General features: G+C 42.8%; 1 protein-coding gene across 2 annotated transcripts in view; it reads left to right on the top strand.

Moving 5' to 3' along the window:
- Positions 1–14,212, top strand: part of SLC26A7 (solute carrier family 26 member 7) — a 65,642-nt gene that overhangs the window by 36,530 nt on the left and 14,900 nt on the right. For both annotated transcript variants that reach the window (XM_033155548.1, XM_033155549.1), the window contains 7 exons: positions 1,506–1,653; positions 3,498–3,611; positions 6,347–6,424; positions 7,196–7,291; positions 10,890–10,996; positions 11,971–12,037; positions 13,013–13,153. In XM_033155548.1, coding sequence (XP_033011439.1) covers positions 1,506–1,653; positions 3,498–3,611; positions 6,347–6,424; positions 7,196–7,291; positions 10,890–10,996; positions 11,971–12,037; positions 13,013–13,153 — 751 coding nt within the window. The remainder of the gene's footprint in view (positions 1–1,505; positions 1,654–3,497; positions 3,612–6,346; positions 6,425–7,195; positions 7,292–10,889; positions 10,997–11,970; positions 12,038–13,012; positions 13,154–14,212) is intronic.

Below are 14,212 nucleotides of genomic sequence, written 5' to 3' on the forward strand. Positions count from 1 at the left end.
ACAGCTGAAAAATGAAAATGAAACCATGAATTCTGCCTTAATAAGGTTGATGAGAACAAAGTTGATTTTCAGAAGGCTGATTTACTGAATAGGGAAACTATATAGAACCAGACATCAGATACTGGGGATCTGTGGGTCGTATCCACAAAATTCCAAATTCACAAAATCCACAAATTCACAAATCCACAAATCCAAAATTCCTTTAGCACTATACTCTTGTTCTGCTGGTGAAAAGTTTTGCACTAGTGGAACATAGCTACATAAGAGAATGCACAAGCAGGTTGCTGGTAACTTTTTTGCACAACAGGTTATGGAATCTGTTGCTCAACAAGCTTCTGCTAGTGCAACTGTTTTATTGGAGTCCTGTGTTGCACAACATTAAACTCATCCACTTGCTAGCAGACTGAGAACACTGTGTAGGTAATGTAGGTCCAGTTCTTCTGATGAATATGAATGCTACTTTATTTTGCAGAATAAGAACCACAAGTCCTTTGTTTGATTTTGTCCCCTATTTTTTTCTAAAGCTGCTACTGAAGACTAAATTGACACATCTATTTTTATGCTGACTGGTTTTTACAAACTGAATGTCCAGCCTCTTTTTATGCCTGGGCTTGTGGGACTACATGTAGTCATTTTTCAGATGATCAAAATTTGGAAATATTAAACTTGTGGATTTAAAGAGGGGAAGTGTGACTGTGGTCCTAGCATCAACCTCCGTAAGCAGCCGCTCCTTTGAAATCAGAGGTTAAGTTATTCAAGTTGTATGAACTTAAGCTGTCGCCATGTGATTTGGGGATCCTACCAAGGAGGCAACCTATGCACATACAATTTGCATATGCATATCTGTTCACAAACAAATTGGCCATGTGGAGGTCCAGAATAGTGGCCATGTTGCCTCCTCCTGCTCACAAGTTCAAGATTTTGCTAACCCTATGAATAAGGGCTACAGCTGGTTGGCATCAGTGCTTGTTTTCCAGGGGTACTCAAGGGTATGCAACACCGGCACCATTTTTTTCTAGAATAAAAGCACTGGTTAAAAGTGTGGCACTTACTGTAACAACTTCATGGTGAGTACAGGCACCTTTTTCCCCCTGGAAGAAATGCACTCGTTGGATTTATGTGAAATGTAGAGATATTAAGAAGATGCTTTGATAAGCTATCTGAGGCAAAGACCTCCAATATGTATCATTTCAGTACATCAGTGCAGCTTTATTAAATAACAGCAGGCCAGACAGTGTGTTTTGTTATATGGTAGGCTTTGTAGCACTGATGAATGCAAATGCCTCCTAAAAATGACCTTTCTCAAACTAAACTTAAAATTGAAAAGCTGGAATAGACTGTGATTTTGTGGCTATAAAATGAGGAAATTCCGTCAGAATTGACATTTCTGTGCCTATCCTGAATTAATAGGAACCTTTCAGTTCACAGTTCTGATTTGAAACTGGCACATTTGCCTTCTAATGCATAACACCCTCCACCACATAGGATTGTCCTTACTTTTACAGCATACCACTGCCAAGGTCTCCACCCATGAATATCCTCCCTGAAGTCGTCACAGAGGCATTTGGAGTGGCATTGGTTGGTTATGTAGCTTCACTAGCCCTCGCTCAGGCCTCTGCTAAGAAGTTCAACTACTCTGTGGATGATAACCAGGTAAACATTTTGTACACTGTTTTCTGCTGATAAGCTTTGGTGAACATGCTCCAAGTAGAAACCTACTAGGATTGTGACATGCTTATTGTTGGCCTTACAATTAGTCTTAAGGGTGCAATTTTACTGCCATGATGCTGCTAGAGTTGGTTGAACTTCTCCAAAAGCAAGTGAGAGTCCTTTGATTAATTTGCAAAAAGACTTCAGTATAATTGAGGAAGTTGGTTCGAACTTTGACATTTTTATCAAACTAGGTTCTTGGGTTATGCTAGGCATGCCAGGGAGCCTATAAACCCTGCTGTAAGTGATGACCTCATTTCCACACAGCTAGTGGTTTTACACCCTACCATGTCCCTCCTGCAATCTCCACCCACTCTGGATAAACCTCCTGTAGGTCACAGAGATAGGCCAGTGTCCATTCTCAAGACCTTCAGTTCCAAAGTCATGCAAATTTACAATATTATTTTTAAGGGCTTTTGATCACTCTTGCATTTGTTCGGTATCCCAAGGGAACCTCTAAACTACCAGCGAAGAAACCATAAGGGTATGCAGGCAATGGGAGGGAGGGGAAGGACTTGTAAAATTATTGCATGGCATTGTTTGTTTGTTTGTTTGTAATGTTTACCACATTTTGACAAAATGTTCTCAAAGCCGTTTGCATAGCGGAAAGTAGCTTGCAAACAGGTTTGAGCAAATATGTTTACAATCTGAGCACGTGTGGGCTTTTCCATGTAGATCTTCCGCTGCTGAAGAAGAGAACAGGCTTCTTCACTTTACACTAGATAGTTACGCAGGTTCTGGTTTTGGAAAGCAACCCCTACCTTGAATTTGTCAGATGCTCCTATTAGCCTAAGATTAAGAGTCTCATGCTCTACCCACTGAGCCCACAAGACCAAATTCGGAAATGGGTCAGATAATATCCAGGCCAGGGGGATAGGGCTGCTTCTGCAGTTCTTTTGTCTTAGTAGTAGTGGATAGAAGTCAGTGGATAGAGGGCATTTCTTTTTTCTCCTTCTTCTGCAACACTTGAGCTTGGGTGGGTCACCCAGTGAGACTGATGGGCAGTGAGCTTAGAACAGACAAAACAATTTATTCACACAATGCATAATTAACTTGCGTAAATCACAGTAGCAGCTGGCAGGGTGTCAGGGCTCATCTGATCTCCCATCACCACTGTTGCTGCAGCTAGCCAGGAGAGAGACAGAGAAAGGTGAGGTGGCCATGAGGGTGATGCAGTGCAAGTAAGAGCTGTGCGACAGTGGAATTTGCTGCCAAGGAGTGTGGTGGAGTCTCCTTCTTTGGAGGTCTTTAAGCGGAGGCTTGACAGCCATCTGTCAGGAATGCTTTGATGGTGTTTCCTGCTTGGCAGGGGGTTGGACTGGATGGCCTTTGTGGTCTCTTCCAACTCTATGATTCTATGATTCTATAAGCTAACTGGTGAGGCCAATCTGGCTTTCCCACTGGTATGTTTGCACTTCACCAACCTAGTAGCTGCTGTCCCTTCCCGGTAGCCCACAGTAATTGTAGGAATGAGATGCCAGTTAAGCATGGCCCCAGTGAAGGTCACTGGTTTACACAACTTTAAAAGAGGATTAGACAAAGAAATTCATGAAGGGCAGGCCTATCATTGGCTATTAGCCAACACAGCTATATGGAACCTCCAAGTGCAGAGGGAATGTGCCAAGGAATACCAGTTGCCAAGGGCTGTTGCCTTTAATCCCTGCTGGTGGGCTTCACAGAAGCATATGGTGGGCCACTGTGGGATACAGGATGCTTGTTGAGGTGATCCAATCGAGCAGGACTCTACTTTGGTTCTTATGTTCTTTCCCCCCCCCCAAACTTTCCAGGAGTTCTTGGCTCACGGCCTCAGCAACGTGATCCCATCCTTTTTCTTCTGCATACCCAGTGCAGCAGCCATGGGCCGTACTGCTCTCCTATTCAGCACTGGAGCAAAAACACAGGTAACCCTATTTGTGTTGTCAGGGCAGAATAGAAATATTGGCTGCACTGCATCTCCTGCACTGCAGTGTAATTAATGCTGAACATGAGATGTGACATCCTTCGTAACCATTCTAGGGAATGTTGTAGCCTCAGGTGCCTGCTACATTGGCAGAAGAAAAGGGAAAGGAAGCGAGCTTAACTCACCTAAGATGCTTTAGAAAAGTAATACATTCCAATCAAATACAGGGGCAATGATCCCAGAATAAAAATATATTAAGAGCTGCCTACACTGAACTGATCCAATGGACTGTCTAGGTCAATAGGGCTATCTAGCCTTCCCTTACCTGATGGCTTCCAGATATTTTGTACTGCAACTCCTATGATCTCTTATCATTGGCTGTGCTGGTGTGGGCTGATGGGAGTTTATGGGATACCAGGCTGGGGAAGGCTGCCCTATCCTAACCAGAAGCAGCTATCCTGGCAAAAAGTCTCTCCCAACTCTTCTGCCTTTGACCATCTTAGTGAAGATGGCAGCAGATGAACCTGGGATCCTTCACCTTACCTTTAGCACATGTTCTTTTCTATAGGTCTACATTTCCCAATGGAAAAAAGAGTAATGTTTAAACTATCTTACAATACCTAGCAAAGTGTTGGTTTCACCTTAAGAAAATCAGACTAATAGCTGCTGGGCAGTAAGAGCCTGCCTCCAGTTGTATTGATTGTCTCTGCCTACAGTCCACAAGAAGTCTTGTGGCGCTTTGAAAACCTAACAGTTTTTATTATGGCATAAGCTTTTGTGGACTTGAGTCCGTTTCATCAGATGCATGGTGTAATCTTCAGTTGCAGGTGTATGATACATATAGGGGAGAATGGGATTTGTAAGCAGTGACATCAGACGGAAGTGAAATGCAAAAAGTAGCCATTCAGTTAGAACTCTAACGTGTGTGGAATAAGTGCTGTGATCCCTTAAAACAGCAGCAGTGAAAGGTGATAAAACAGCCTGCCCACACCACCAAACTGGAAGTTTCTGAAGTGAGGTTGTTATGTTCTGTGGGGGAAGGGAAATAGTAAAATAGTACTTGCCCTTTCCTGAGACACTGCCTGTGCTCATTTGGAAAGTATCTCTAGACCCAAGCAGCTGGTGTCTTCCTTCTCTTGATGAATGCCAAAGAAAACCAAACCAAAACTCTTACCCATTTGCACCAACCAGCGAATGCTTTGATATGTAAGGGCGCATGATCAACCACTGGAGCTACCCATAGAAAATACGGTATCAATGGAGACAAAAGCAAATGACAATAGTGATTTTAGAGGCTAGACACAGACACTAAACACACACACACAAAAGTCCCTGACAAACCAAACAGTCCTTTGTTTTGGGAAACAAAACTGATCTATTACATGCCTATCTCAAGCCAAGTCTAGTCATCAGACTGTCATAAAATAAGCAAAGCAAAGCAACAAATGCAGGCAAAAAAGTTCCCACCCAAGAAGAATCACAGGTCCAGTCAGGGGAGTAATATGTATGAAATAGAGAATATTTAAAAATCATGCATGTCATGGTACGGCTAAGAAACAGATCCAATCACTCCCCACAAATTGGTCTCCACTCAAACAAATCCTGCGGCAATTAGACTGGAACAACAAGAGATGTGTGGCTATTGCTGAAAACAGCACCTCTGCACCTCTTCTTCTTCTGTTCCTCCTGTTGTGCAGTAAAACGGAATGAATGGCGCAATGGTACCATGTTCCAAGTTTTTCTGCACTTATGCCGCTTTATTAGTGCAGAAACTAGAGGTGTGTCACACATTCTCATTTATATGCAAGAAAAGGAAGAGATGGAGGTGGAGAGTTGGGAGCACTGCTGTTTTGAGTGTCAGTCCTGCACCTTTCGTAATGTGCAATTACAGTATTAGATCCTTGAGGACAAAATAAAGGCCTCTTAGAGCTGCCTCCATGTAAATGGGAAAATACTGCACGGGCAACTTTCTTAATGGAATGCAAAAGATTCAAAAAGAGAATCCACTGCTGGATGCTGGAGCCTTGTGTTCAAATTTCCAGTGACTGGGTGACCTTCTGCCAGTTGCTCTCAGCCAAACTGGTTTCATAGGATTGTTGTGAAGAGGAGCCAGCCACACATGCTGCTCTGAGATCCTTAGAGGAAAGGTGGGATAAATAAAACCATCAGGTTTGAGAGGAACTTGGGAGGAGACAAGTGATGAAACGGAGTGCCTAAACATTTCCCCAGCTACCACTCTCTTGCTAAAAATTCCCCCATAGGAGAAGCGGCCAACCAACAGGTATGCGGATGACACATAGTCCCACCCTAAATCTGATATCAGTGCGACTTGGGTGTCGATGAATTTCTTCAGATTGCAACCATTGTGTAATAAATACAGGCACAAAAGTACATTTTCCAGAAGCTCAGTGGTTTCTGCCTGCATATTTGAGATCAAATAGAACCCCCCCCCTTTTGTATATTGTGTATATTGGTATTTGATCCTTGTATTTGTTCTTTAGGTGGGCTTAGGGTAACCACAAGAGGTCAAATCTTAAATTATACTCAGATGCTTCCAATCTGCAGACCATGTGAGAGCCAAAATCTCATTTTCTGGCTCCTAGAATTTTTATGTGTCTGCAGTGTTTCGTTATGCTCAGCAACTTAGGCAAACCAAGCATTTTCATTTCATTTTAGACATGCTTTAGAATTTGAATAATGTGATTATTTCTGCTTCTCCTTTCCAATTGTTTTTAGGTGGCTTGCCTAATATCTTGCATATTGGTGCTTGTGGTCATCTATGCAGTAGGACCAATGCTATACTGGCTGCCCATGGTACAGTTCTTTTTTTAATTACTATTATTTGTGATCATATGATTTTCATAGACTAAGCTATTCTTTCTGAAAATGACTGCACTGCCTTTCATTATGATTCCATGATTATTAATGCTCTCATAGAAGGGAGAGAACACACCAGTTTCATGTGCCAAGAACAAATAGGGAGTGGGGAGTCTTTCTTTCTGTTTTGCTTGGATATGAACTGGGTTGCCTGTTTTCGATGGAACTTATTGCAGAAGTTTTGAATCTTTGCACCTAGTGTATAATTTTGCACTAGGTCATAGGACTGGAGCCAGGGATTCTAGCACCAACGCTAGGGGATAATTTACCCCCTTCTTTCCATGAATAAGGGGGGGACCCTTATTCTCCACACAAGGGAAGAGGACTTTCTACCGTCAGAAGAAATGAAAGTGGCATATTCGCTCACAGCCTGTTCTTGTCCCTGGTTATTATTTTTTGGATTTTAAAAATGCCTGGTATTTCAAAGGCTCTTTGAATTTATCCTTCTACAGATAGTTGCAACCCAAATGTATTGTGCATTGCAATTTCTGCTGTGCCAGAATCCACAAAAGGCACGTGTAAGATATTTTCTCTTTGGCATTCTTTATATTTGGAGGTGTTGATAACTGTAGTAAAGAGGTGTCTTCAGGCTTCCTGGGAATTTGCCAATTAACTTGCCGAAATCTATTTCCCTGCATGTTTTTTTTTTGGGGGGGGAGGGGGGGAATGGCTGAATTCACCTTCTGACAAAGGATTCTTTCATTGCAGTGCGTTCTAGCAAGTATCATTGTGGTGGGGCTGAAGGGGATGCTGGTGCAGTTCCGTGACTTAAAAAAGTATTGGAATGTGGATAAAATAGACTGGGTAAGTGAAATTGAATCTAAGGACTCCCCTCCTCTAGGCCTTTTAATGCATGGGATAATGTCCTAAATGCCCCCACTACCAAGTCTTCCTTTTTGTTGCTGTCCCTCAGCCAACTGTGTAGGAATTTACTGAGAGGAAGGTCCATTCTTTTACATATGAATTAAAGTTTTGCCACTGTTTCTTTCCCTTACCCTTTTTTTTGTTAACAAAGCACCTTTCTCCTCTGTCATGTGCTTTCAGGAATCCACCTTCTCATTTGATGTTCCAGGTCCTAGAACAAATAATTAAGTTGGGTGATGGTTAAACATGTATTTGACGAGCTGATGATGTGTTGATTTCCATTAGTTGCCTTACTTGTCTTTATCAAAATATTTTGCCAAAGTACTCTTTGTATATTCTTAAATGTCTTTACTGAACTTTGTTCCTGTCTATGATTTTCCTATAAAAGCTGGAAGATAAAAAGATAACCTGCTTTACTCTGTGTCAGGGTGGCATATTGACGTCCTTATTAATAAGAGGAGTTCTGACAGAGAGCCATTACAAACCTCTGAAAGGGTAACTGACAGGTGGGGATATGGTTGTCTTGGCCAGCCCTTCCCAGGCATTTGTGCCTTTTATTATGATTGAAGGGAAGATGTCCCATTGCCAAAGGAGGAGCCTTCTTGAAATAAATATTGGTTTTATACTTACAATTGCATTCTAGGTTGGATGTTTAAAACTCCATAGGACTCTCAGTGGAACATCAATAGAACAAGAATGAATTCAGGAAATAGAAACAGTTACATATGATTCTTTGTCACATGCCAAATATTATTATGTATAAGCAAATACGTCAGTTCTAAGGAGTTTGCGGTTTAGCCCTTGTGTGTTGAGAAACCTCTACTTGCCTGTAGCAGATATTGGCCCTAATAGTTGCTGTGGTGTCTGGAGTGCCACTGCTATTGCCACCTCTACAGTCATAGCTTGTGTTGCGTACGCTCCGTGTTGCGCACGTTCGGGTTACGCACTTCCGCGACTCGGAAGTCCTCTGCGGAGCGTGCGCGATGCGCGGGTGCGCAGAAACGTTCTGCGCACTTTGCGCATGTGCAGAAGCGCAAAAACCCATGAACTTCCAGGGGTTTTTTTCCTTTTGTTTGTTCACGTTATGTATGCCCGGGTTACGTAGCGCGACCCGGAACGGATCGCATACGTAACACGGGGTACCACTGTACTTGCTTACTTTTCTTCTACAGCAACATAGAGATACTGCTGTGAGGGATAGCAGGTCTTGTTGTCCATTGGGACTGCTTCCCCCTGGGAAAACCCATTCTTTACTGCTGAATCAGAGCAGACCTCAGTTGGGTTTCCCATGGATTGACATTCACTCCGATTCTGGGGTAAAGAGTGGGTTTTCCAAGGTAAAGTGGCAGGGAAAATGGAAAACTGCTCAGACCCATGCCTAGAGAGTACAGGACAAGCAGAAAACTGCTCAGATCCCTGCTTTCTCAGCATGGGATAAGAGGAAGTGTGGACCCTAAGAAGGCAGGCAGGTGGGAAGCTCTTTTTGGCTGGCTGTAGCAGCTATCAAGCCCGTAGTTGCTGCAGCCAGATGGGCACTTCTACGCAAGTGAGATCATTGGCCTCTTAGGATTAGTGGCTTGGTTTGAGAACAGTGCTCTCCCAGAAATGTTTTGGAGTTCAACACTCATTATTGAGAGAAGATCTTCTTTGGGTGGTAAAATTCTCCTTGGATCCAAAGTATTCCTCTCACCCCCTACCTTTGTTTCCTACTCTTCAAGATTTGTATAAAGCATTCTCTTGCCCTTTTCTTTCTCGTCTCCTTGCCTTCTCCTTGGAATTCAGAGTCATCATTTTCAAAAGCAAGTGCTGAGCTAGCAGTTTTCCCAGGCTGTGTGCTTCAATGCTATTACAAAGAAACCATTTCATTCCAGGCGAGATTGTAATTTCAGTTTGGCTAATTTGTTCTAAGGGATGTGAATTGTGGTATGATTTATGTAGCAACACAACCACTATGGAAGGAACTTGAAATAATCAAATTGCTTCAGCCAGGTACCAATTAGTCATCGGGGGATAATTTTCCATCATTTTGGCTTTCTTTACAACCAACATGATAGAGATGAAAAAGACCTTTTCATCAGTCTTCTTACAAAGCAACTCCCCAGTCCTGAATCCCGCCCCGCCCCCCAGCTTCTGTTTTCTTCCCTGTACATACATATACATTTTACTGGTTTGAGTTTAATGTTTTACTCGTTGTTCTCTTCTCAATTTGCACTATAAATCTTAATTTTTTGGAGGAGCAAAACTTCAGCATTGGACCATGCTTAGAAATAATAAGCAAGAGAACAACATTCAGTAAAATTAAGAAGCAGCCAGATTTTTTTTACACAAATGCAAAGATGAACAGATTTTACTTTCAAATTTTGTAAAAGGAAACCTTTTGCAATCATTCTCCCCCTTCCCCCCTCCACACTTCAGTATTCTGGTTCAAACCAGTACAAGTCAATGAGATATCAGAATGTTATGAGATTTTAGTACTAGCACTGAAGCTGAATATAATGTTACTATTTTGTGGATTAGGTTTTTAAGTTTGTATATGTGTATAGACTTGAGAGTGACTGCTCGGCTACAGATTGTTAGATATTTGCAGAAATCCTTTGTGAGGCAGTGGTTACAGCATGGGATAGAGCAGCAACTGAGTTTCAACCATGAAACTTTCTGGGTGATCTCAGATCAGTCACTATCTCTTGGCATAACATTAAAGGCTTTTTTTGGTAAGAATAAAATGGGGAACCTCATAGACTTCTCTGTGATCCTTGTAGGCATGTTAAAAAAGAAACGTGATCAATAAAATATAACACTTCTCTTTAAAAGTGTGTGTGATGCAGATGCCCAAGCTTGGAGTCCTACCATCTAGTGTTACCATCTTGATAAGTGTTTTATATCTTTTCAAAGTCACTCCCTCTGATGATGATCTTCATACACCACACCAGTGCACTTAAATACATAGATCTCTCACAATGCTATAACAGCCTCTGTAAACAGCACCATGTAAAATAGCTCACTAGGCTCGTTGTCAGGGCTTGAGATCTTTTAGGCTATATTGCGTACCAAATCCAACCATTTATTAGTCATGGCTTCTTGGGTTATCAAAGTGTAATCACAGGTGTGCATTGCTTGACTTCTGTTGTATCATACAAGAAACATAACTTTTGTTATATCATACAGGAAGCACGATACCACTGCATGTGGTAGGATAAATCTGTAACTGTCCATGGTGCTGATTTTCTTTCTTTTTTTTCTTTCCCCCCTTGTCCTGCCACTGCTGTGGTCATACTGGTTCTGAATCTTTCTTTAGTCCTTTGACCAGAGCCTAGGAAAAACCTATGCTGGCTCCCAGTAGTGTGACCAGTGCTGCTACAATAAATGTGTACTTATTTATCCCAAAGAAGAAAAATATTATAGGGTGATCCTTATGGGGAAGGGATATTTTGGACAAAAATCAGCTTGCAGGGAAAGGGTTAATAACCTCCCCCCCACACACATTTTTGCTAAGTTTGTATAACTAATTCCTTTTTGTCTTCTGTTCTTTTCCTTACAGAGTATATGGGTTAGCACGTACATATTTACAATTTGTTTTGCTGCTAATGTGGGATTGCTGTATGGCGTAGTCTGCACAATACTTATAGTGGTTTTCCGTTTCCCAAGGTGAGACATTCCTACAGTGTTATCAGAGGCAAACAATTTTGTATCCAAAACAGTGAAATATATCATTCTATTGCATTTAGGGCAAAAATACATTACAAATGTACATAGGTTATATGCCAGTTCAGCTGTCATTCCTACCTCCAAGGAATCATGGGAATTCCTAGCCCATGTCACAGAATGCTCAGAGTACAAGCTATGACTATGCAACCAATTTCAGGATTAAAATAAGCATGATGTAAGGGGGAAAGGGATTCCCAACCCTATGCTTTCATTGCAATATGATTATGGGGTCTGAGGATGTTGTTAACAGGAGCCAGTTGGTAGTTGGGGATGGGTTGATTCCTGTCTTCTGCTCTTGATGTTGCCTTGCAAATGCATCTGGAAAAACTGTTCAATGTCTTTTTTGTTTGTCTACATATAGGTGAATGAATACTGTTAATTTAACTATTGAGCCCAGGGGCGTAGTGTGGGTTGCTAGCACCCGGGGCGGGGCAAGTGTTGCACCCCACCCCCAGTGAACTGGGCAGCTGGGGTGAGGGCTCACACTGGGGGAGGGTGTGTGTAGAGTCCATGTGGAGGGTGAACGAAGCCTGCCTCCAGCAGGCTGCTTGCCTGCTGCCTCCATCCACCTGACCACTAGACCAACCTGCTTGCTGCCGTGCCTCAGCTGCCAGGGCTCAAAAATATGCACCCGGGGCCATGCCCCCCTGAGCCCCCTCACACTATGCCTCTGATTGAGCCTGACTTTTTTTTAAAAAAAAAGTAGGAGAGCAAGTAGCTATAGAACCCTTTCTATTTTAGCACTCATAAACAAACACAGGTTGTCCAATGTATGAAGTAAGTAATTTGCAGAATCTGGAACATGTGAATAGCCAGATACCACCTGGATAATGTTCACTTTTCAAAAGTTTGTTTTGCCATTTACAGTCACAGTGTGCAGTCTTATATATGCTGCTTTCACATATCTGTTATAGAGCAACAACTCTGAGCCTGAAACATATGAAAGAAGTGGAATGCAGATTCAAAACAGAAGCAGATTCTGTAAGCCTAGTCTTCTTATTCTGTCTTTATTCAAAGGGAGTTATATTTCAGCATGGGGAAATCCCTGTCCTCTTCCTCCTCCTCCTCTGTGCTTTATCCTTGCTGGACATGTGTCCATTTCAACTTCCTTCCTCACAGCGTATGTGGAGACTGCTTGTACCTATAGCAGCAGGGGAGGGTATAGCGGGAGGGAGCTGATTTTATTCCTGTTGCACACAACCTAACAAGAACCAGGCATCATCTTGGCATTCAGGAGGCTAGGGTGCAGAATGCTTTAAGTGGCATTAAAAAATGTTGGGAGACATTTCAGACTTCTCAGTTTCCATGCATTTATTTCATGTCTGTTGTGGGGCCTACTAGAAGGCTCAGCCTGAGGGACGACATCTGGTGCCACCAGATTTTGCAGAGGAGCCTGGAAATCTAGTCTTTTGAGGAGTGGTTGAAAGAGCTGAGTATGTTTCACCTGAAGGAAAGGTTAAGGGGAGGCATGGCTGTCTTCAGATATCTGAAGGACTTCCATGAAGAAGATATTGCTCCAGCGTGCAGAGTGAGAACTAAAAGGTGGGAAATTGCAGGAAAGCAGAGTTCAGTTAAACATGAGGAGAAACTTCTGCACACTGCCTGTGGGGCGGTATGTGTTAGGCTTTGTCTCGGCTGAGGTATTTTACTTGAGGCTGGGTGGCTGCATTGTAGATCCTGCATTGCATTGAGCAGAAAGTTCTTAGAGCTCAAATGGCCTTTATAGAGTTTGCAACTCTCAAGTCCATTGTTGTTGTTGTCGTTTTGTCGTCACCGACTCTTCGTGACCCCATGGACCAGAGCATGCCAGGCACTCCTGTCTTCCACTGCCTCCCGCAGTTTGGTCAAACTCATGTTAATAGCTTCGAGAACATTAGTCTGTTGTAAAGAATGCTATGCCTGCTGGTTAACAAGCATTATTATATTTGCTAAACTGTTTTTAATTTTAATTCAAAGGAGTCCTTACAACCGGTAAAAATCGTCTCGGTGAATAACCCACTAGTCTTTCTGAATGCTAAGAAGTTTCACATGGACATATTAAAAATAATCCAGAAGGAAAGCACGTGTGCACAGCAGCTACCTGAAGATATGAACAAGGTAAGGCACGCTTTATCATGGAGAGAGGGTTGCTTGCGTTTCTTTCTGTACTTTCGGTTCACATTTTCATCCCACCTGCTCATATTGGAAAGAAGAAATCCATACTGTACTGCAGATTCAAAGCATGGTGATTGCACTTTGTGTTGTTGCCAAGAGGAAATGACTCTAGGGTAGAGAGCACACTTTAGAACAGAGATAGCTGTTTTATCCCTAGTAAGACTGTTGGCACATCTAACTCAGCAGCTTACATTGACTGTGAGTGGCTCTTCATAGGCTTTATACAAGGATTAGGTCCTGGGTCATTCTCCAGGCAAAGCATGTGCTTTCTCTACTACTGAGCTGTCAGGTTTGGTCTAGTCAACCTTTCACTGCTTGAGACATAAATTTCTTAACTGAGAAACAGGATCTGGATCTTGCTCAGTGCTTTTTTTCTAGAAAAATTGCTTCCTGAACTCACCACAAAGTTGTTACAGTAAGTCACTGGGCGACTAAGGGCAGCCCTGAACAGATGCCGCTTTTGACAACAGCTGCATTCACCACCCACAGAGGTCTAAAAAATACGGCAAGCTGTCTCCCTAACTGGTGTGGGGGTCTCCCCTGGTTCTAGCACAGGTCAAATAAATGTGCCCCCGCCTCCCTCATTCTAAGTTTCAGGTGGATGGCTAGGGCGGATCAGAAGGGCCCTCACACAAACATTTATGTGTGCAATGATAGAGGCCTGGCTCGAAAGCTTAAAGCCTGCTGTAGCTACACAGGAGGCGGGTTGAGGAAAAGGAAGGAGGAATTGGCCCCGCTGTGTAGCAGCTGGGAGCCAGGTAGAGTCATAGATCTAAATAGAAGTGTAGACTCTCACATGCTGGCCAGCTTCCGTTTTGACTTGAAATGTTCATTTTGCGGGGGGGGGGGGGAAGCACCAGCCCACAATGACACCCACCTGAGAGGGCCAGAACTACACTTACCTTACAGCAAATATACAGCAGCAAATTTCAGGATTATTAATAGTGGCCACTTTGTCTTGACCTTCAGAGCATCCTTTTAGTGGCATGGCTGCTTACCATG

The sequence above is a fragment of the Lacerta agilis genome, chromosome 7 (genome assembly GCF_009819535.1).
Source record: "Lacerta agilis isolate rLacAgi1 chromosome 7, rLacAgi1.pri, whole genome shotgun sequence".
NCBI lineage: Eukaryota > Metazoa > Chordata > Lepidosauria > Squamata > Lacertidae > Lacerta > Lacerta agilis.